Genomic DNA, 22,472 nt, shown 5'->3' with positions numbered 1-22,472 from the left:
TCCCTAAGTCCAGGCTGCCCCTTGTGCTCAGAGAGTCTTTTCTGTTCTCCTCTGCTACAGATGAAAACTGCAAGGACAGGTACTACAACTGCAACGTGGTGGTCCAGGCCAGGCTCTGCGTCTACAACTACTACAAGACCGCCTGCTGCGTCTCCTGCACGCGCGTGGCCAACAGGCACTCGGGCTTCCTGGGGAGCAGATAACACCCCGCTCCGCAACCATGGGCAGGTCAGGGAGTCTGTGAGCAGTGGGACTGGCTGACTGCTGCCCCTCCTGGGGGCTCCCTGGCCTGTGGAGCTGCCAGCCAACTTAGTCAGCACCCCACCTTCATAAAGTGTACACACGGTGCCCAGGAGCAAGGCCACAGTTGTCCTTTGAGCATCACCATGAACTGCTGACCCCTCCTTCAGAAACCTGGCACCTGCGCTCTCTGCAGACCGAGCGGTGGGGACTGCATGCAGCTCTCGGCCGACTCCCGTCCTGGCACTTTCTAAGTCAGCAGTCAGGCCTGTCTGGGCACTGCCTAGCCCCAGTGCTGCTGGCCTTTCTAATACCAGCGCCCCTTGGAGAATCAGAGGAGACAGTCCCCCCACCCCAGAGCCCCCCCTAAGCCTTGCTAGGACGCCTGCATCCCTCTGTTACCTCAGCCCGCCTGTGCCTATTTTTACTCTCAAAGACATTAGGCTCTTTTCCAGCCTTGTGACACAAATATCTCATGCCAGTTTAGAGCTTTATTGTTTTGCAGGTGTATTCAGAGATATTAGCTCATTAGCGGCTGTGAGCACAGCGCTCCAGAATGGGAGTCAGGGAATGAATCTTGTCTCCATTTTACTGACAAGGAAACTGAGACTGAACTTAGGTAACCTACCTGCCACGTTAGCAGGTAATTGACCCATTCAGTGACAGAGCTGAGTCCTGACCACAAAGCCCTCACCCCGAGGCCTGTCCAGAAGGCTTAGGTGCTGAGAAGTTGCCCATTCAGCAAACAAAGCCCAGACCTTTGAATTCTTTCCTCGGGCCAAAAGTCAAGTCTTTATCTCCTGTGCTCAGTTGTTTCAGGAGTCTGTTTCTTTTTTCCCTTCCCCCACAAAGTCACAGGTCCTGGTGACAGGACCCTGCACAGTTTCTTAAACCCCATCCTTAATGGAACTATGCCATGAGGTAAGAAAGCCATTGGGGTAGAAAGGTGATTGCCTGAAATTCTGATTCCTCTCCGCAGTGGTATATGCCACCCATGGAATCCTACATCGTGGACCCTTTGGCCTTTTGTCTCCCAGAGCAGATTTCCAGAGCACACAGCTCTGTCCCCTGGGCTCTCACCCCTTCCTCAGCCATCTCTCCTGGGTCCTTCCCCACACATCGCCCAGTGGAAAGTCTAACCAACCTGTCCCAGCAAAAGCCCTATATTTATATTAGAAAGAGTCTCCCTTGGGTCTTTCTGGTTTGTTTTGCAGATGTCTCTCTGTGACTTTGCATCCCTCCCTTCCCCCATGACTCACAGCCCATATTCCCCCTCCCAGATGTGAGCACTAAGATCTATATTAATGCAGCCAGCCTGGGAAAAGGGGCTGTGAACTCCTCCACGATGGCCCCAGCGGCAGGGTCTTCCCTGATTCACTTCACATAACTCTGTAGTTCCCGAGGGCTCTGGCTGGAAGGGGAATGCCGTGCGTATGAAAGATGAGCTATCTGAAAAATCAGCGAGGATAAAGAAGGGGGGACGTATATATATATATATATGTATATTCTTACACCCACTAAGAAAAATAATCAGGCTGAACAAATTGGAAGCGTATAGAAAATTTATCTTATTTAGTACTGTGGTCCTGGGCATATTTCCCTTTCAAAGCAAGCATTTGCTTTGAAATTCATAGCAACTGAGTTTCTCCCGTGAGCCCTTTAACCCAAAAATCTGCTAATTTGGTGATGATTTGCAGCTTTTGGAAGCAGTATCACCAGCTCAGTCTTGCACACTCCGTTAGGTTCCCACTACCCTTGAGCTTTCAGAAGTTCTATTTGGCCTTTTTAAGTGACCTTCTCTTTCTGGAGAGCCCCAGCCATCATTTCGCCCAAAGCACCCTATCTCTCCTTATCTATCTCTCCTAATCCTTACGTAACTCATGCAATAAGCCGCAGGACAGAGGCCCAGATTCCTGGGCCCACCAAGCAAAGACAGACCAGAGAGGCCAAGCATATGGCTGGTTTCCATCCAGCACCCACTCTTTCCCTCTCGCCACTTGCCTTTGCTTCTTGTCCCAAGGGAGGGTTTCCTTTATGCAACTGCTCTCAGATGTTGCTGTACAAGCCAGTTATTTGAAGGATTCTTTGGAGGAAGCTTTCTTTACCTGCTGGAGGACAGAGCAAGATCGATGGGTGGAAGAGCAGAAAGGCTGATTTCAGCTCAGATTGTGGGAAAACCTTCTAGCCATCCAGGCTGCCCAGCGCAACAGAGGTATGGTGTCCTAATGAGTGAGCTCTCCAGCCTAAAAGGGATTTCTCCACCAAGTGGGAGGTGAGCATCCTGAGTCCTTCCAACTCAGGATTCTCACGACTGGGCTGGGGCAGTGACGGCTTTGTCTCTTTGACATCCAGCAGTGTCCTGTGGCTCCTAAATGTCACCTAAAAGTTCTTTAAAGGGACAGTGGTCCTCTCATGAGAACGGCCATCCTGCCAGTTGTGGAATTGGATAGGAGCAAATAAATCAACCCCATGTCTTCAGGAGAAAGAAGTACTGAAACTAGGGGTCTTTTTTCTCTTGCAACAAATAGTTCAGTTAATCTTGGAATTCATTTATGTCTGGAAAGCCTATAAATTGCTAGATGAGGGGTTTTATCAGCTTGACTTGGAAATCCAATTTTTACTAATCTCCTTGTTTCTTATATCAATGTCTAAATGCCTTTGTTCTTAGCACAACACACATGATAATGTCCTTTAGTATTTTCAGTGACAATGTTCCTTTCTCCCTCCAGAGATGCCTCTTTCTCATTTTCTTGTCCCCTTATCTCATCCTCTCCTTCCCATGACCCACCATTTCCTTCTCAGTCCTCTGCCTTGTCCCTTAACTGACTATGATACAGAAATGAAATTTACATTTTAATACAGCTTTTTTTTTTCTGTGTACCAGATTGCCTCAGTCCCTGCTCTGAATTTTGAAATTAGATAAATTAAAGCTGTTCTGTTTTTCTCACAAAAAAATCAACAAAACTGCAAACAGAAATAGTTTGCTTTTTTTTTTTACTATCACTTATTAGAAAAGGAAAGTGTGCCCCTTGCAGCCTAGGCAAAAGCCATTCAGTGCAGCCCATTCTCCCCATCTCACGTAGACTCGCCTCTCTCCCCTTAGAAAAGGAACAGCATAAGAAATAGGGCATTTAAAAAAAAAAAAAAAAAAATCTTGTAAACTTGGCCACTAGATGGCGTCAGTTCATTTCATTAACGGCGTGTACAGTGCCCCCTGCTTGCGAGCTGGTGGGGAAGCCAGATGAGCAGGGCCAGTGCCCGCCCTAGAGGAGCTGCAGTGTGACAGAAGCGCTCAGAACTGTCCCCATCTGTCCCGTTGCCTTAATTCTCTGACCCAGGGCTCTTGGAGTGTGTATCGTTTACTCACCCTCAAAGTGTTTAGCATTCAACACTCTTTCCTTTAAAAAGAATGACCTTCCAGAGGGATGAAAATGAGGGACACTGGCTTCATTTCTTTTTGTCAAGCTGTGTGGCAGGGAGAGAAACCCAGACGTTACTAGTAACTTTCTAAACCAGTGGCTCTCTTTTTCTTTAATATAGCCACTTTAGAATTTAAATATCTGCTTTCTAATGTCAAAGACACAAATATAAGTGGTAAAAAGAAACATGACTTCCCTTGAAACAGGCTGAATAGTCAAACCTGAGGGACCCTCTATCAGCCTGGCAGGTGGAGGCCAACATTTGATCCTGCCATATGAAACACTCTTTACGTGGCTTAGATGGGAAATTAGACACCTTCCTGATGAAATTGGTGGATGCCAAGAAACTGGAGAGGTAACACTTGAATGACACGTTCTAGTACCAAAAAAGTCTGGGAGACTAGAACGAAACCTGGGATCTTCAAAATTCACCAGGAAGCAACATAAAGTCCCACCTTTGGATTAAAACAAAAAACAATGCAAGTACAAGGTGGGGGAGATGCAAGAGTTTCAGTGGATGACGTTCAATGTGAGTCAAGAAAGTGGGATGGAACTACCCCCGAACACACACACACACACACACACACACCACACACACCACACACACACACCACACACACACCACACACACCACACACACACACCACACACACCACACACACACACCACACACACACACCACACACACCACACACACCACACACACACCACACACACCACACACACACACCACACACACACCACACACACCACACACACACACACCACACACACCACACACACCACACACACACCACACACATACCACACGCACAACACACACACCACACACACACACCACACACACCACACACACCACACACACACACACACCACACACACACACACACACACACCACACACACACCACACACACAACACACACCACACACACACACACACACACACCACACGACATTTAGGCTACATAAGGAGAAAATGTTGGTGAACCGTATTTGTGATTGTTGGAAACTTTAAAAAGAATATTGGTAACGTACAACATTCAGATGAGCACGCCCAATCCTGATGAGGGGCGCAGGCTCTGAGAAACAGTGGAAAGGACTTCATGAGAATGTTTAGCCCGGAGGAGAGCCATCCTAGGACCAGAAGGTAAAAGCTGCAGGGAGACACATTTTACTTCTTACAGACGAACAACCTTTCTACAAGTGAGAGCCTTCAGAAGGTAGAGCGCTCTGTGGTTGGTGGTGACTGACCCATCCCTGGAGGTCTCAGCAGAGGCTTAATGGCCATTTGTCATGGATGCTGAAGGGAGGATTCGAGCACACAGCTGGGGCAACAGGACTTTTAAGATTCTCTCCAATCTGGACTTTGGTGACTCTGTAAGTAGAACAGCTTCTAGTGATTCCCCTGGTCTGGGATGGCAAGTACACGTACTTCCCATTTCTACCGTTTTGAACCCAGTGGCGCACCCCTCTCCAGGGCTGAACGTGGCCTCATACCTCGGAGAACCACTAGCCAATTGGTCAGAGTTGCCCTGTCTGGTCCTGCTTCATAGATGAGTAACCAATTGTCCCGATGGCTAGTTCCCTGCCCAGGGTCACACACCTTGATGGGGGCAGAACCTCGACTAGACTAGCACCCTTTGAATACCATCTCACTTTCTCAACTCACTTTGCTTTCTTGCGCCTTTGCTGGAGCTACGTCATTCTCTCCCCTCTCAACCACACTCCTGGTTCTTTCTATTCGGTGGGTAACAGTGGGAGACTGCCATCTTGCTGAGGAAAAGTGACCCCCACAGGGTGGGCTCTAGCCAGCTTTCTTAGCATCTTCCAGACGTTGAGCCCCTTGCCTCAGTGAGAGAGAAGCCATTCTGTTACATAATTTCCACCTTGAACCCCAGATCCCCACCATTCAGTTTGACGGAAGGATATACTTTGTTATAACTTATTATTTTGTCCTTTGTAAATACAAGATGTTTATAGGAAATGTGTATTCTGAACTCTACCGGCAGAATGAGTCACTACACCAAAATAGTTCTATTATTTAGAATATGTTAATTTTAAAGGGACCTAATAGGTATTTATTTACATATTCGATCCACATTTGTGTAAAATCATTTGATACTACTAACCCAGCTTCCCGGAAAGTTGCTGCACGTGATGTCTTATTCCAAGTCCATAGTTACAATTTAGCATACTGATTAGCCAAATTCCTGGGTTTTAAGATCGAATATAAACGACTCTGCTTTTCGACTCATTCAGGGGTTTTTACCCCTTGGATTATACCTGAAACAGGTCTCTCTGGATTGACACCTTTCCACCTTGAATATCATATTTGCTCATGTAATCTGCCATCTCCTCATCCTCAAACATTTGAAGAAGGAATTGGGAGGGTCTTTTTCATCCCTTCTCTTTGTCTTGCCTCATTCCTTAGAATCACCAGCAGGAAGTTGTTCCGGAGGCTGGCTTAGAGCTGTGACGGAGGCAGGGTCCCCCTGGCAAGGGCAGGGAGGGGTGTAAGGGAGGTGATGCCTTCACTGCTCTGACCACGCCTCCAGGGCCCCCGCTGGACACTGCTGGGTGGGAGCTCTGGGTTGTCAACTGCACAGCCAGGAGCAAGGAACCCACAGAATACCCCATCCACCCCAAGTCACCCGTACAGTGTCAATTATCGCTTAAAGAGGCGGAGGCGAATTATATGAGTAAATAATCTTTTCAGCAAAAATGACAACTATTTTTGTGTATGACTAATTTATTTTTATTATTGTAAAAATACAATAAACTGGTTTTTAAAAGGCAGCTTTGTTAACACGTCTGTGCTTTCTCGGGCCTTATTCCATTTCTACTCACGTCGCTTCGCACAGCCCTCTAAAAAGAAGAGCTGAGCCCTTTAGAGATCGGTTGGTCTGTGGGACTTTGGCTCTGGGGGGGACCCCTAAGAAGACAGGGAGTGCAGGACATCAGTCTGCTGGTACACTGGTCCTCAACCTCGGCTGAGGAGCTTAAGATATTCCGGCGTGTGCACTTCTACAGGATTTCTGTTTTGTTTTGTTTTGTTTTACAGGATTGCACTTTTACAGGTATTTCTTTAAACCTCCCCCAGGAGGCAGAAAGTGTTGGGACCCACTGCGCTGATTCGTGCGGCTCCGTCTCTCAACCGGAATACAACTTCTTCCAACTCTCCTCGGGCTGACTTCACCTTGGGCTCGAGCTTAGCAGAGTGTTTGACAAAATCTTTCGGGTTATCTTGATGCCTAATAACGTGAAATATGACTTAGGTCATAAAGCCCATTGCAAGTCACCCTGGATGAGAGAGTCTCTAGTGGAGTGCCTACAGGCTCTGTCCTTGACGCTGGCCGCCCTGCAGCAGCAGCATCAGTAACTCTCAGAAAATTATTATTACGCCTCAGATGTGCTTCCCATCCCTCCCATCCACCTTTTCTGCCTGGAAAATCTTCATTTACTCTTTTTTTTTTATTGCGGTAAAATTCACTTAACAAAATTCACTGTTTTCATCATTTTAAAGTGTGAACCTGCAGCAGTCTCTCCGGCCGCTGGGCTCCACCTCTTCCCCGCTGTCCACTTCAGCTTCCTGCCGCCCTCCCGTCTTCTGCCTGCCCGTCCGACCCCCAGTGGCACTCACGTGGTCTCCTCAGGGCGCTCTCCCAGCAGAGCGGTGGCCGCCCGGGCGGCGAGATCCACGGTCTGGCAGAGGAAAACCACCAGCTGCGGAGAGAAGCGCAGGCCGCGGGACCCCAGCCGGCACTGGGGGGATGTGGCGATTCTAAACAGAGGATTCACCGGGGCTCAAAGTTGGCCCGGCCCCAGTATTGGTTATGAGTCTTCTGTTCGTCGCTTCTGTATGTTGCACGTTTGGGGCAAGTACACTCGTTCATAGCTTCAGCTACATCCATCTATCTGTCATCTGAAGAAGAAAGGAAAAAACCCCAACATATCTTGGACCAAAAGCACGGTGATTTTCTGTTCACGAGAAAGGAAGTTTTCTGTAAGCTAACTGTTTTACAGGGAACTTAATGAGAATTGATTTTAAGGAATCAATTTTTTTTCTATGGCTCATAAACTTTTTAATTCATAAAAAAGTGTGAAATTCAGTGGTATTTAGTACGGTGTTGTGCAACCATTGCCAGAACATTTTCGTTACCCCCAAATTCCATTTATTCTTCAACACCCAAATCAGAAGGCTACTATGTGCCAGACACTGGGCTGAGAACCCTCACACATGCTGTCTTATTAAATCTTCACAGCAGACCTAGGGAGTTGGAATGTTGTCCCCTTCTAGAAACGAGAACGTTGAGACTCAGAGAGGTTTCGTGTCCAGCTAACACTTGGTGGCACTAGGATTCTACTGTCAGCTTCCCCTAGAGGCCGGCCTGTGTCTTTCCCATGTCCATCTCCCCAGGGCCTGGCGTGTCACATGGTCTCAGCATATATTAGTTCCAGTCTCTCTCTCCACATTGATTCCAATCAATGACATTAATTGCCCAGGGACTGGATGGGGTGTTTGGCTGTTGATGAGAAGGTGCAGCGCTGTTTAGTTTACCCATGCTCAGCACGACAGTGTGAGCGGAGGCTGCATTTGAAGATGTACAGCTGCCCCTGAGAGGGAGGCCACAAGCCCCTGTTCAGGGGTCAGACCCAAGCTGGACCCCTCGGTCTCCAGTTCTGGGAATGACACATCGTATTTAGTCAGTTGGCCACCAGGAAAGAGCCCAGAGGATCAGGATGGTGACTGGGATGGTGACTGGGATGGGGGAGGGAGGATCTGGTGGGGTAACTGTCTTCAGCCATCTCCAGACATCTCTAGGGACAGACAACAAGATCTACTTCCAGCAGATCAGAAAGAGAAGGGCCCGCGAGTCAGACTTGGTTCAAAATAACACGTTCCTGTAATAGACTCAGCAACAGTGACCCTCAAATAAAGAGTGATCAACAATATCGCTTATATGCAGAATCTTAAAAAAAAAAAAAAAGATACAAATGAACTTATTTACACAACAGAAACAGAGACTTAGAGAATGAATTTATGGTCACCGGGGGGAAGAGTGGGGGGAGGGATAGACTGGGAGTTTGGGATTGACATGTACACACTGCTATGTTTAAAATGGATAACCAACAAGGACCTATGTTAAAAAAAAATTTTAATTAAATGAATGAGTAAATAAATAAGAGTGATCAGGAACATTTGGGCAGAGGGAAAATTTGAACATGGCCTGTACTTAAGATGACACAACTGAATCCACGTAAAACTTCTTGGATGTGAAGGCGGGGTTTGGTCGGGCAGGAGTACACACTGTGGCAGTCCTAGGGATGAAGGTCACAAGGTCTGCAATTTACTTTCACATGGGTCATCAGTAAAATTGTGTGTGTGTGCACGTGTATGTGGAGAGAGAGAAAGAATACGTGCAAATAAGGTAAAATGCACTTTGCTGAATATTGGTGAATATATAGTGAAGGGTATGTAGTGTTCGTTATATTATTCTTCTCTGAGGTTTGAGATTTTCTAAAGTAAAAGGTTGGAGGGAATAAAGTACAAAAACAGGACAGGGAAAGGGAAACTAATATTTTTGGCAGCAGCCAGAGCCAGTCCTGGGTGATGCTTATCATCGCTGAGGCTGGGAAAACCTAACTTATTGAGCACCTACTACGTGCCAGGTGTCCTCCAGGTCCTTTTACATCATTTAACCTTCAAGACAACACCTTCAAAGCAAACACTTCATTTAGTGGCCATTTTATGGATAAATAAATTGAGATGCAAAGAGAATACAGCTGGGAAAACCAGGTCTCAGCCAGATGAGGAAATATTTTGATCACACAGGTCCTAAGTGGCTGAGGAAGTCGAACACATATCTGTCTAGTCTCAAAGCGTGTGCTTGTTCCTCTGCGTGGCACTGCCTCTCCACAAGAACTGCATAAATCCATGTGCAAGACAAAAACTCCCTAGAAAGCTAACTTAACCCAGAACTTACTCCCTGAGCAAGTAATACACATTACAGCAGATGTTGTTGTTGATCATTGTGGCCTCACAAAGGTTCTCATGCTCGAGGTGGAGTGCCCGACAGCAGTGGGCAGCACACTTCTATGATATGTACACACACAGAGACACACAAAGACACACACAGAGACACAGACACACACACAGACACACACAGACACACACACAGACACACACATACCACCGCCTCCAGAGAAAATGCTTCAAGGAGACGCCTCTACTTCTCTGTCCTGCTTTCATATGTGGATTCCAAAAACGTGTTCTTCAGAACCCAGAGTCAACCCTGTTTGGAGGCTGGCCAGGTGGGAGGGGGAACAAGAGCAGTGGGACCCAAAGGATCAAATGTGCTTGAACTTGATACCAGTATCAGCCTCTGCCTCGCTCTACCGGTCAAAGCCGATCACAGGGAAGGGAAATCCGCAGATACCTCCGCCTGCTCCTGCCCTCTGAGCTCTGTCTCCTCAGATCCCAGGCATTCTCCCTCGGGATTCACTGTGCATCACCAGGCTTTGAGCCTCCCCAGTTGTGACAACCATTCACGCACTCGTTCCTGTGCCCGATGCTCTGCTAGCACTGAATACGCAGCAGCACAGCCGGAAGACCGCCCTCGGAGCTTACGTTCTAAACAAGGATGTAGACAACTCGCGTGTGCCCGGCACGTCAGGCGGTGGTGTGTGTTGGGGCAAACAGCCGAGCTGAGAAGGTGGAGGGGCAGCGGTGGAGACGGGCAGGGAGTGCGACTTTAAATAGGATGGTTGGGGCGCGGGAGAAGCCGGCCACGTGGATAGCTGGGTAAGGGTGCCGGGCGAGGAGCTTGCTGGAGTCGAGCCCCCATGACGCACACAGGGTGTTCAGGAACACTGGGGGAGCGGGGCAGCGCGGGAGAAGATGAGGTCAGACCCTGGGAGCCAGGGACAGGCTGTGGTTTCGCCGTGAGACAGAGGAGAGGCCAGCCGGGGATCTGGGCAGAGGGGTGACAGGATCCGAGTAAGGCCAGCAGCCGGACGTGAGCTGCCATTTCTGCCCTTGCAGGAGCTGTGCCCCAGACACGTATTTTCCTGGGTTAAACCATGGACCTTGGAGGCAAGCTGAGAAATACCATCTCAATGAAAATGTTGATTTATGAAACTCCACTCAGTACAAGGTAACAAGAGCCATAAAGCCCTTCAACTTTCACTTAATAATTCCATGCCTGGGAATTCATCCTGAGGAGAGAATTTAATAAAACAGTGTTTTCCCAGAGTGTCTTCAATAACAATTTTTTTCATTTTGTGGTTTCATGTTAATAATAATCTTTTTTAAATTGGCATGAACATGTCATTGTAAGAGCTGTGTGACTGTAATGAGATTGAACATTCACCTATGCTTAGAAATTTTGCTTTATCTTCACCTTTTAAAAATTATAAACAGCACTGCCATTAAAATAATTGTGCATTAAAAAAAATATAGGCACGGGACTTCCCTGGTGGCGCAGTGGTTAAGAATCCGCCTGCCAATGCAGGGGACACGGGTTCCAGCCCTGGTCCAGGAAGATCCCACATGCCGCAGAGCCACTAAGCCCATGCGCCACAACTACTGAGCCTGCGCTCTAGAGCCCGCGTGCCACAACTACGGAAGCCCACGTGCCTACAGCTCGTGCTCTGCAACAAGAGAAGCCACTGCAACGAGAAGCCCGCGCACTGCAGCGAAGAGTAGCCCCCGCCGCCGCAACTAGAGAAGGCCCGCGTGCAGCAACAGAGACCCAACACAGACCAAAAAAAAAAAAAAAAAAAAAAAAAAAAAAAAAATATATATATATATATATATATATATAGACATGAACCTATACACCACGTCTAGTTGACCACCTTACGGCCCAACAAGGCCTTTTGTTTCCAGCCCTGGAACCAGGTAGTGTTACATTAATTGTCATGGGCGAGCTAATACGTGAAGAATGGAGTTGAATTTAGCAATAAAAGGTTTATTCATGCCAAGCAAAGGCCAAATTATGTCACAGACTTGCTGTTTGAAGCAAGGATCCACAGTAGGGTGGGTAGACAAGAGTGGTGAGTTACTTGTCATTAATGCCAAACCCAAAGGAATTTCCACCATGCATCCATGTTGTGAGTGGCAATTGAGTTTCAACAAAGCATTATCTATCTTATCAGTGATGTTGCCTTTAATTGTTTGTTCTGAAATAGTGTTTTTACTTAAGTGGCAGTTTCATTTTGATTATGTAGTTCTGTGAGAGTTATAATCCCTCTACTTACATTCATTTTTGTAACATTGTAATGAAGTATTATTTAATTCAACATCCCAGGTGAGTGAAACAATTATTTTCCTTTACAAGTTGTCTGAAGTTACTCAGGCGTGAGCAACATTGGAATAACCAGTAGCTTGAAGCATCAGACAATTGAAAACAGCTGTTCCAATGCTGATCCACTGATCACCTACTCAGGAAGGGCTGGCTGCTCCTTGGCTGCAGGAAGGGCCTGGGAGAGCGATCAAGGTATCATTATCTGCCCCAGCCTATTCATGAAGGTCCCCAGGTCACCAGGGCTTCTCTACAAGCAGGCCCTGACAGATTAGTCCAGCAAGGATTCAGGAACATTCAGTTCATTTATGCTGGTGGTGACCACACTCTGGGGGAAACAACAGGCAGGTCTGGGTCCAGAAAGTTCTCCAGCTCCCAGGCTCAGGGCACCCACCCTTTATCATCACTCAGGCTCTCTCCCAGGTGATCTCAGTCATCATCTTCTGGCAACCTTCTCCCACCACCTTTCCATCTTCCCTGCTCTCCCAGCAGCAAGAAGTCAACATCCCAGTCTCTTTTGCTCCATCCCGACTCTGTGCCGAATGTCTGCTGAGTGAGACGTCCTCTGGGACCACGTATGTTTGCCTAAACCTGTTGCTTCCATACTTTTCTTTTCCTACCCGTAAAGTATAATGTGACAAAGATTCCTAAGTCTTAATTCAGTAAATGTGCTTCCAGCTCAATGCTCCCCAAACCCTGGTAATCTGGGGCTTGAGGCAATCACCTCTAAAATACAGAAAAGCTGAATTCTAGCCAAAAACTAGAGACAGCTCTAACCATTTTGACAAATCATGTCAACAGTTCTTACAGGAATAGGAAATCCTCCTCATAGAAGAACATATCTTTTAATGCCAAGCTGGCATTCACTGATGCAATTCAACGAATTCATTCCATTCAGCATCCATTTCCTGGATATTTATGATATGTCAGGAGCTCCAATATCTCAGAACAAAACCTTGCAGAGACTCTTGTCATGGGGCGAGGGAGATTCCAAAGAGCGATACTCTTTGATGTTTTGGTAGAAAAACAAAGCTATGAGCTAAATACTGGGTAACTTCGCCAGGATTCGTCACTAAAATAGTTTAAATCTTCTGCTTGAATTTACAATGGATGGACTTTTTTTCCTTTTCTGTAATTTCTAAGGAGAAATTCCCAAATCTTTTGTGCTAGAATTTGGGGAGTGAAACAGTCCCTGGAGTAGACAAAGCTTTGCTCATGGAGTAACGTCTCTATCTTGTGGCCATTCTGGGTATTGAGAGTAGATTAAGCTCCCTCTAATTCTGTGACTTGGTACAACCATGGATCTTAGATCTGGGAGAGAACTTGAGAGGTCCTCTAATTCAGTCCCCTGCCTTCACACAGGTAAGGTTTCTTGGCTCCATTATTTCTTTACTGTAACAGCCCAGAGAGGTTATGAGGCTCAGCCAAGGTCACACCGCTATTAAGTACCTTACCTGATAGTCCTGCAATCCTCTTGTCACTTTTTTGGAAGAGGAAATCTTTCTTCAAATAAAATCCTACCAATTATAAAACAGACAAACACAGAGGTTTTCTGGTTGAAGTGGAGATGGGCTACCCCTGCCAGCCCCTTTCCTCAGCAAACTCTGAAAACCATTTTCTTATATCAGGGGCTGCTCCCCTGGTAAATCAATGCGGAAACATTACTGTAGAAACCTGGGAAAGATCCCTAGGAAAATATCATTCCATCCTGAGGTAGTTTATTATTTGAACAGTTTTCTACTCTGGCCGGATAAAACCCTTTTATTAAAGCACATTCTCTTTCTATCACGATTATCTGCAACTCTTCATTTTTACTTCTCCCCAGAGGATCTCTAGGTTGACTTGTTTTCAACTGCAAGTAAATGGTTTAAACCTCCTATGACAGAATCAGTGGCAACACTGGCCGTGGGTGTGAGGGCAGCAGGAATGCATGTGGGCTTGCTCCACACCAGGCCCTGGGCCAGGCTCTGGCACGTGAGCAGAGCAGTCTGAAGCAGTGAGATGATTCTATTGGAGGCAAGAGCAGAGGGCAGGGCGTGAGGAAAGAGCAGCAAATTCTGCTGGGGAATGAGGGGAAGCTTTCTTTTACCCATCCAGTCAGTGGTTCAATAAATAATTATCAGCCTCCTTCTCTGTGTAAAGCCTTTCCACGAGATGGAGATTTCCGATCTCAGCCATCTCCTGGTTGTAGTTGGAGACAGGCAATAACAATGAAACAAAGAGGTGAATAAGATAGCTTCTGATCATAACTGGGATGTGGGGAGAAATGATAGCGTTCTGACCTGAGGGGAGACATTGGGGCCTAGTCCTGAGGTGTGAGGAAGAGTTGGCTAGGGGAGGAGGATCCTGGGGCAATCCTGTTGGTAAGCTAACAGTGGGTATCCCAAGTGAGAGAAATCAGAGAAAGGAAGATACTGCCGGATATCACTTATACGTGGAATCTAAAAAAGCCAAACTTGTAGAAACAGAGAGTAAAATGGTGCTTTCCAGGGGCTTGGGGGTGAAGGAAAAGAGGAGATGTTAGTCAAAGAGTACAAACTTCCAGTTTTTGGGTTTTTTTGCTGGAATCTTTAAAAAGTAAATCCAAGACATTGAATCACTTCTCTGGTAAATGCCTCAGAATATGACTCTAACAGTTATAAAGATTGTCTTTTATTAAACATAACCACAATACCATTGTCAGAACAAACCAAATTAAAAACAATTACTTAATGTATTATAAATGTGTGTATTTGTCTGTAAACATTTTATTTTCAAAATAATTTCGGAATTCCAGAATACTTATTTTAAATTTCAATGTCTTATTCAGGAGTCTCACCTTAAGATTGTGTCTGGGAGTAAAATAATAGGTCAACAGACTTAAAAGTTACCATTGGATGGAGATTATTAGATAAATAAGTAAGTAACTAGGTAAATAAATAAAGAATTGACCATTCTTTTTTTTTTTTTTTTTTTTTTTTTGCTGCGGTACGCAGGCCTCTCACTGTTGTGGCCTCTCCCGTTGCGGAGCACAGGCTCCGGAAGCGCAGGCTCAGCAGCCATGGCTCATGGGCCCAGCCGCTCCGCGGCATGTGGGATCTTCCCAGACTGGGGCACGAACCCGTGTCCCCTGCATCGGCAGGCGGACTCTCAACCACTGCGCCACCAGGGAAGCCCTTGACCATTCTTTATGCTGAAGAAACAGTATAACAACATGAGATCAGTAAAATCATAATGCTAATTTATTTTAAAGACTATTTTTCCATTAAATATATTTTAATAAAAATTTTATAATTTAATAATTCTATTAAATAACATTATTTACTTTTATTAAATAAAAATGATTTCTATTAAATATATTTAATTTAATTTAATATATATCAACCAGAATGCCTCTGACTTAACAGAATTAGTTTTGGTTTTGTATACAAATACCATAGTATTTGTAGTATTTTGTACCTTGCTATTTCATCAGAACATTTTTCCATATAATCCCCTTTCAGTGGCAGAAAAAAAGCCATCTGGGAAATGTGTCATAATTTATTAACTGAAAAAAATATATTTAGCTATTTCCAATGCCTGGTGACTGGAAACGACATCTCATATCATGGTGTAGTGTCTGTGTAAGAAACTCCATTAAAGAACAGGTCTTCCAAACCCCTTGGAAGATAACGGAGCAGGAACAGCATATGTGAAGCCCGCGTTTTGGGGAGGAGTTTGCTGTACTCAGGGATGCAGGAGACCTCTGTGGCCAGAGCATGGAGCCGGGGCAAGATTGCAGCCCAGGCTGAAAAGATGGGCAGCAGCCAGTCCACGCCGGGACCCTTCCTGTACCATTCACCTCAGGGAGAATTGCTTTGAGTATATGCATTTTCTAAAATGTCATCCTAAAAAACATATCCTCCATCTCTGTGGAGAGGCACTGGATTTTTGCTACCTCAATTTACTGTCTTCACTAAATTAATAAATGGAGCTAATAAGGAATGTCATTAAACACAGCTAACTTCAATAGCAGAAGTCAGGAAGGAAAGTAGGCCAAATGTGACATGTGAACATTGCTCATCTAAACAGTTCAATTTGGGCAATTTCTTTACTCCCACGCAGTTGTCAGGATATTGTCTGGATCTTCAAGAAAAAACTGCAGTAGACACAGGCAGAGCTGGAGTCTTTGTGGCGACATCTCAGTTAGCCGTCCACAGTCACGAGACAGATTCTCACCACACACACACACACACACGCACATATACACACACTCACACCTACACACACGCACACCTACAGGTAATTCCCAGTCATACCTGGTGCAGCCCCAGAGCCCTTCCCTTAAAAGCAAACATAGAAAACAAAGGTTCCTACAGAGTAATCTTTTCACTTTTCTCTATAAGTGATATCGTAGCTTGAGTCTAAGAATCTGCATTTTGTAGAAAAACTGAGAACAGAAGTGCCAACTCAAAGTCACTTTCCATAGCCTAGAATATCTGCTTTATCCTTTTAATCTACCTGGAGACAGAATGTGTCTGGAGGAGATTTTCTTTATTAAACATATGAAGGTGATATTTTAATACGGTATTCCCATTATTTTTTCTCCCTACCCTTGGGCAGATACATTCTCCTAAAATAGCCAGCTTATCTGCCTGGGTTTGAATCCCAGCTCTCTCTCCTACTAGCTGCGTGACTTTGGGGAAGTCACTAAACCTCTCTGTGAAAGGAGGATAATAATGATAATGCCTATCTGATAGTGTTGTGAGGATTAAGGGAATTCACGCATATAAACACGTAGAACTGTGTCAGGCATGTAACAGTTTCTTAAGTAAATATTTCCAATTATTATGATCATTCGAGGTCGTATTTATTTCAAATTAGCTAATCTTTTTAAAAAAAGACACAAAAAAGCTTTATCTTAATTATAATTATGACACGTGTTCATTATTAAACATTCAAACAACACAGAAAAATATAAAGCAAATAAAAGAGTAAAATTCTCCTTCAGAGAAAACTGCCGACTTTGAGCATCCTCGCAGACAGTTCCTGAGTCTGTATACACACGACACCGGAGATAATGTTACATGCCTGATGGCCTGGGGCGTCTCCGGGACATCTGTCATGGGAAGTGCTTCCTGCATCTGTGAAAACAGATTGGTGACCTGTCTCCAGGAAAGCAGGAAATAACACGGCTCAGGCCAGTGGTTCTCCACCAAGGGCGAGTCTGCCCCTCAAGGGGACATTCAGCAATGTCTGAAGACATTTTTGGTTGTCAGCATTGGAAAGAAGGGGATGCCACTGGCATCTAGTGGGTAGAGGCCAGGGAAGCTGCTAAACATCCTACAGTGCACAGGACAGCCTCCATGACAAAGAATTATCTGGCTCAAAATGTCAGCCATATCTGGGAAAATATGTATACACATAACTGATTCACTTTGTTATACAGCAGAAACTAACACACCATTGTAAAGCAATTATACTCCAATAAAGATATTAAAAAAATAAATTAAAAAAAAATGTAAGCCATGCCCAAGTTGAAAAACCCTGCTTTTTTTTTTTAACATCTTTATTGGAGTATAATTGCTTTACAATGGTGTGTTAGTTTCTGCTGTATAACAAAGTGAATCAACTATATGTATACATATATCCCCATATCCCCTCCCTCTTGCATCTCCCTCCCACCCTCCCTATCCCACCCCTCTAGGTGGTCACAGAGCACCGAGCTGATCTCCCTGTGCTATGTGGCTGCTTCCCACCAGCTACCTATTTTGCATTTGGTAGTGTATATATGTCCATGCCACTCTCTCCCTTCATCCCAGCTTCCCTTACCCCTCCCTGTGTCCTCAAGTCCATTCTCATACAGAGTGAAGTAAGTCAGAAAGAGGAAAACCCTGCTTTTAGGTTGTTTCATTTCTAGGAGATAATAAATATTATAACCCGGAGGGTCAGCCAACTAGAATACACTGGTATGGTTGTGCCTGTAGTTGAACTTAGCATACCTCCTTACTGGTTTTCAAAGAGCTCCCACCCCACCTGGCCCTCCCTGCCCCAGCCCCTCCCTGATCTACAGAGCTTCCCGGGGTCCAGCACTAAAGGGTTGACACCAGGTGCAGCAAAAGGAAGGGGCGTGTCCGGGACCAGGCCTCCATCTCTGCGGCTGCAGCTGTTCTGATTAGCCAAGGCCCGGCCTGAGCCGCTGCAAGAGACTTGGGCCTTCCCCTTGGGTAACGTGGGAGAGAAACCCAGAACATGAGAAGCTTTTCATTCACACACATTGAAACACTGAACCATTTCTTCATAAATATTTCTTCTGATTATTATTATTATTGGTAATATTTACTTCAAATTAGCTCTTTTTTAAAAACTGAAAAGACCTTTGCTTTATCCTGATTAAATGGTAACACATGTTCACTATTAAACATTCAAAGGAAACAAAATTTTCTGAGTGTGGTGAGAATTTCTGCTGGTTTTAGCTCCGCTAAAGGGTGGAGAAGCCCACCTCTCCGAGCACCGGGGAGAAGGAGAGATTAAAACAGACGACGTGGGCTTCCCTGGTGGTGCAGTGGTTGAGAGTCCGCCTGCCGATGCAGGGGACACGGGTTCGTGCCCCGGTCCGGGAAGATCCCACATGCCGCAGAGCGGCTGGGCCCGTGAGCCACGGCCGCTGAGCCTGCGCATCCGGAGCCTGTGCTCTGCAACGGGAGAGGCCACAACAGTGAGAGGCCCGCGTACCGCAAAAAAAAACCCCAACAAAACAAAACAGACGTGGTTTACTGTCAGTCATCACGACACAGAGGAAGGGAGTCTCCCCACAGGTCCCCAGCATGCAGCAGCAGATCGGATGTGTCCTGCACGGCCTGCCTTTTGCCTGTTCATCCTCGGATGGGGCTGGGAGTCTCTCCTGTTCCTCTCAGACCTTTGAAACGATTCTAGGAGACAGACTTCAGCAGCCAAGAGCTGGGAAACTGCGCAGGGAATATCTGATTATTTCTAAGTGTTATCTTGAAGAGGAGATAAAGAGGCTTTGTTGAGAAACTTTCCTGCCGGTGTCGGCCCCTTGGAGTCCTGAACCTTCCACTCACTGCTCTAGAAAAAGAAACTATTAAGTAATTCAGGTCCTGCCGAGGAGAAAAAGAGTCCCGTGATCTGTGGCCAGAAATTCCTCTGAGACACATGAAATCAAACTGTGCGTGCTGTTTTGCAGCTGGATCGAGGTTGAAATACTGTGGTCGTATTTCCCTGGAAATGAACTTGGGAGCAATGGCTGCATAGCATTCCACTGTAGGGATGGAGCATACTTTATTTACCCAGTTGTCTGCAGATGGATGTTTTATTAAAATCGCTACAGAGAACAGCCATATAATTAAATCTTTGTGAGAGAGTTTCCTAGAAGTGGAATTACTGGGTCCTGAGCTCCAGAGCCCATGCCCTCGTCACTAGCTATCCTTTCTCAGAGATAGCGAAGACCCTCGGAAGGGGAAAAAAGAGAGAATTTTAAAGAAATCCCAAAACACACATCCCCACGTGTTGTGAACGAGGTTTGCCCCAAACCAGAAGCCCGTGGCTGCCACAAAGGCAGCCATACCACCCAGCCTAAGCAGGCTGACCGGCAGCTGGGTCATCCCAGGAACCACTGTCTCCCCCCGATGGTGGAGCCCAGTACTTCTCTGAGGTCTGGACCTGATGACACGGGGATGACAGGCCCCAGACAGGCTGGAGCAGGCGGCTTTACCTGGTAGGGTCTTCAAGGTCCGGAGGGAAGTCAGTTCTGCAGCCTTCATCGTGAACCCATCTCCCCACCCGCCCCAGCCCCCCAGCCCCCCTCCACCTGGTCCCAGACTTCCAGGGAGTCAGAAGGAAGTTGCTGACCTGTCCCCTGGGGGAATAATTGTATTAGTGATAAGGTGGCCTCTGGTGGCTTTGTCAGCAGATTCAAGGCTTTGGGCTGAGTAATCCTTTGGTGTCTGCCCCAGCAGCTGGTGGTCACAGATCGGGAGAGAACCCCCCCCACCCCCCCGTCCCCCAGCCCGGCTGGGCTGTCATCTTTTCCCCCAGCACGGTCACAGCTCTGGCTGGGCCTGAACTGCCAGAGAACCGAGGGCCAGGATGAGAAAGGAGCTCGGCTGGAGAGCCAGCAATGACATAGAGAGCCAACATAATAAAGTCAAAACCAACAGTGTAAGAACAAGCAGGTCAAACACTGCCGGTGTCTTTTATTCTAATGGATTTATTTATTTTTTATTCTGTACCCACCCTAGAATACCAGGAAAAGAAGGACAAGCTAAAAATGGACTTCTGTCTGTTAAGTGTCTTGTGATCCACCTGCCCAGCTGGCCTGAAACCTGAACCTGACCCTTGGAATCTCCCACTGACTGAGGAGAGAAAGTTGACCTGGCATGAGGTCAACATTAAGGACAATATCTGGCCCTGGAGGTGCCTCTAGAAAGAGAGCAGTCGGGGCAGACTACCTGGAGGAGGTGAGTCCTGAACAGGCCTTGAAGGATGAGATTAATTGGGCAGGGAGAGCAGGAGGGGCAGGGCAGCTCAGATGGAGAACAGCAGAGAAAAGACCCGCCAGGGGAAAGAAGTCCCCTCCTTCTCCGCTTCCTCACTCAGCTCTCCCCTCGACACCTCCTCCCCATGCCTTGAACTCCTTCCTCGAGGTCCTTCTCATGCACTTGCTCAGAGGAACCGAGCCTTGGAGCAATCCTGGTGTCCACCTCCTCCTCCCAGCCTCTGCCACCCTGCTGGGGGCTCCAAGGAAAATCCAATACCTGCCCAGACTGTCACCGTCTTTATTCTCAGCTGGGACTCAGAGCTTCCCCCAGAGTCCCTCCCTGAGTCCCTTCCCCAGCGTGGCTGCTTCAGACCTCACCTGTGCAAGGTGTTCCCCCCAACCTCTGCCTTCCGCCCCGGCTCCCTCTCACCTTGGACTGTGCTAACGCCTGCGGTGTTACCTCCTCTGATCCCACCACAACCCCCTGGGGCACTAGCCTACCCAGTTTAGAGAGGAGACAAAGAGAGAGACAGAATCATTTGCTCACACAGCCAGGAAGATGTAAAACCAGGATCCAAGAGGAGGTCCACTGACCCGGAGCCTGCCCTAAGCCCTGGGTTCTCTCATTCCTTCCCAGCGACCCCTCTCCAGGCCAAAGCCATCCCTCTACCTGTGCCCTGTACCCCCCAGTCTTGCTTCAGGGATCCAGTATTCGATTCACATTCGTCTCCAGCTTTACTCTCTCTCCCCCTGCCTCTTTCTCCTCTGTGTCTCCCATTATAAAAGGAACTCTGGTTCTCAAATATTTTTCTTTTAATATCTCCCTCCACAGGAAAAAAAAAAAAAAACTTTCTTCAGTGTCACCCTTCCTACAAACCCCTTAGCTCTGTCTCCTTCTCCTCTCAGCCCAGGGCTCTGCTTCCAGGTCCTCCCCACCAGCACCACCCACCCAGGGCCATCTGCTGTCCCTTCGTGTGGAATGACTCTGGCCAAAGGCGCCAGCTACCTCCTGCTGCTAAAGCCTAGCAGAGCGACTGCTCAGACTCTTCTTGGAGAGCACCGTGGTACAAAGCGGGAGTCTGGGGATCAGACACAAGTTTGAAACCCCCATCTCCATCCCCAACCTCCTCCACCACTCTGTAGCTGTGTGGCCTGAAGGGAATTGCTTAACCTCTCTGAGACTCAATTTCCTGATCTGTGAGTTGAGAGTAATAATGATAACTCTTTATAGGGATGCTGTGAGGCTTGGATATATTGCCAGCATTTGTGGAAGCACTCTTCTTGCTTACTTTTTCATCCTTATTATTGGGGATACAAACGACCTCAAAGGACACTTGACCTGGTGGATGCCTCCATCCTTGAATCCTCCCCAGCTCTTGCTCCCATGCCCCACGCCATCCCGATTTTCCCTCTTAGCTCCTCTGCCAGCGGATCCCCCTCAGCCCAGGCTTCCAGGACTAGAGGCCGTCAGCTCAGCCTTGGGCACTTTTCTACCACACAGGGTGCCCCAGGCTGTCTCTCAATCCCGGGGCTTCAGGGACCGTCTCTTTGCGGACAAGTTGGGGATGGGTTGGTTGGGGGCGTGTGGAGTTGATCCGGGGGTGTCTGTGGGTGGAAGCTCGGGGCAGAGACGCAGGCAAGGATCTGATGTGAAGTGGTCGTGGAATCCGCGAAGGTGTGCAAGGTTACCCAAGCGGAGAGTGGAAAGGTCTGCTGGAGCCCTGGAGGTGCTCAGGAGTTCAGAGGTGGAGGAAGACAGTTAAGATAGTTCCAGAAGAATGGAAGAGATGAGCTTCAGGAAGGAGGGATGGGTCAGTCGAGTTCAAGGAGACGCCCTTGGCTTTGGGGGTTAGCTGGAGCAAGACACCTTGGCCATGGAAGGTCCCGAGGGCCTGCCCATCAGCAGAGTGGTGAGGGCGAGGACAGAGGCAGAGAAGCCCAGGTGAGGGGCCTCAGCTCAGTGGCCTCGATCTTCTGAGGCCCCAGAAAGCGGATTACCCTGCAAAGCCCCTCAAGCTGACTTTCCAAATCCCCAGTTGTGCTTCTCTGT

General features: G+C 47.1%; 1 protein-coding gene, 1 long non-coding RNA gene and 1 pseudogene across 3 annotated transcripts in view; all 3 read left to right on the top strand.

Moving 5' to 3' along the window:
- Positions 1–6,457, top strand: part of THSD4 (thrombospondin type 1 domain containing 4) — a 589,447-nt gene extending 582,990 nt beyond the window's left edge. For both annotated transcript variants that reach the window (XM_032623848.1, XM_032623849.1), the window contains one exon: positions 61–6,457. In XM_032623848.1, coding sequence (XP_032479739.1) covers positions 61–203 — 143 coding nt within the window. In that variant the 3' untranslated portion in view covers positions 204–6,457. The remainder of the gene's footprint in view (positions 1–60) is intronic.
- On the top strand, positions 3,414–7,626 carry LOC116748559 (annotated as a pseudogene).
- A 2,479-nt stretch (positions 7,627–10,105) lies between these two features.
- LOC116749468 lies at positions 10,106–10,913 on the top strand. Its single transcript, XR_004348618.1, has 2 exons — positions 10,106–10,463; positions 10,704–10,913. It is a non-coding gene; the product is annotated as an uncharacterized LOC116749468 (long non-coding RNA).
- The last annotated feature ends 11,559 nt before the right edge of the window (positions 10,914–22,472 follow it).

Source organism: Phocoena sinus, chromosome 2 (assembly GCF_008692025.1).
Source record: "Phocoena sinus isolate mPhoSin1 chromosome 2, mPhoSin1.pri, whole genome shotgun sequence".
Classification (NCBI taxonomy): Eukaryota; Metazoa; Chordata; class Mammalia; order Artiodactyla; family Phocoenidae; genus Phocoena; species Phocoena sinus.
This window is presented reverse-complemented; position numbering and strand designations above follow the sequence as displayed.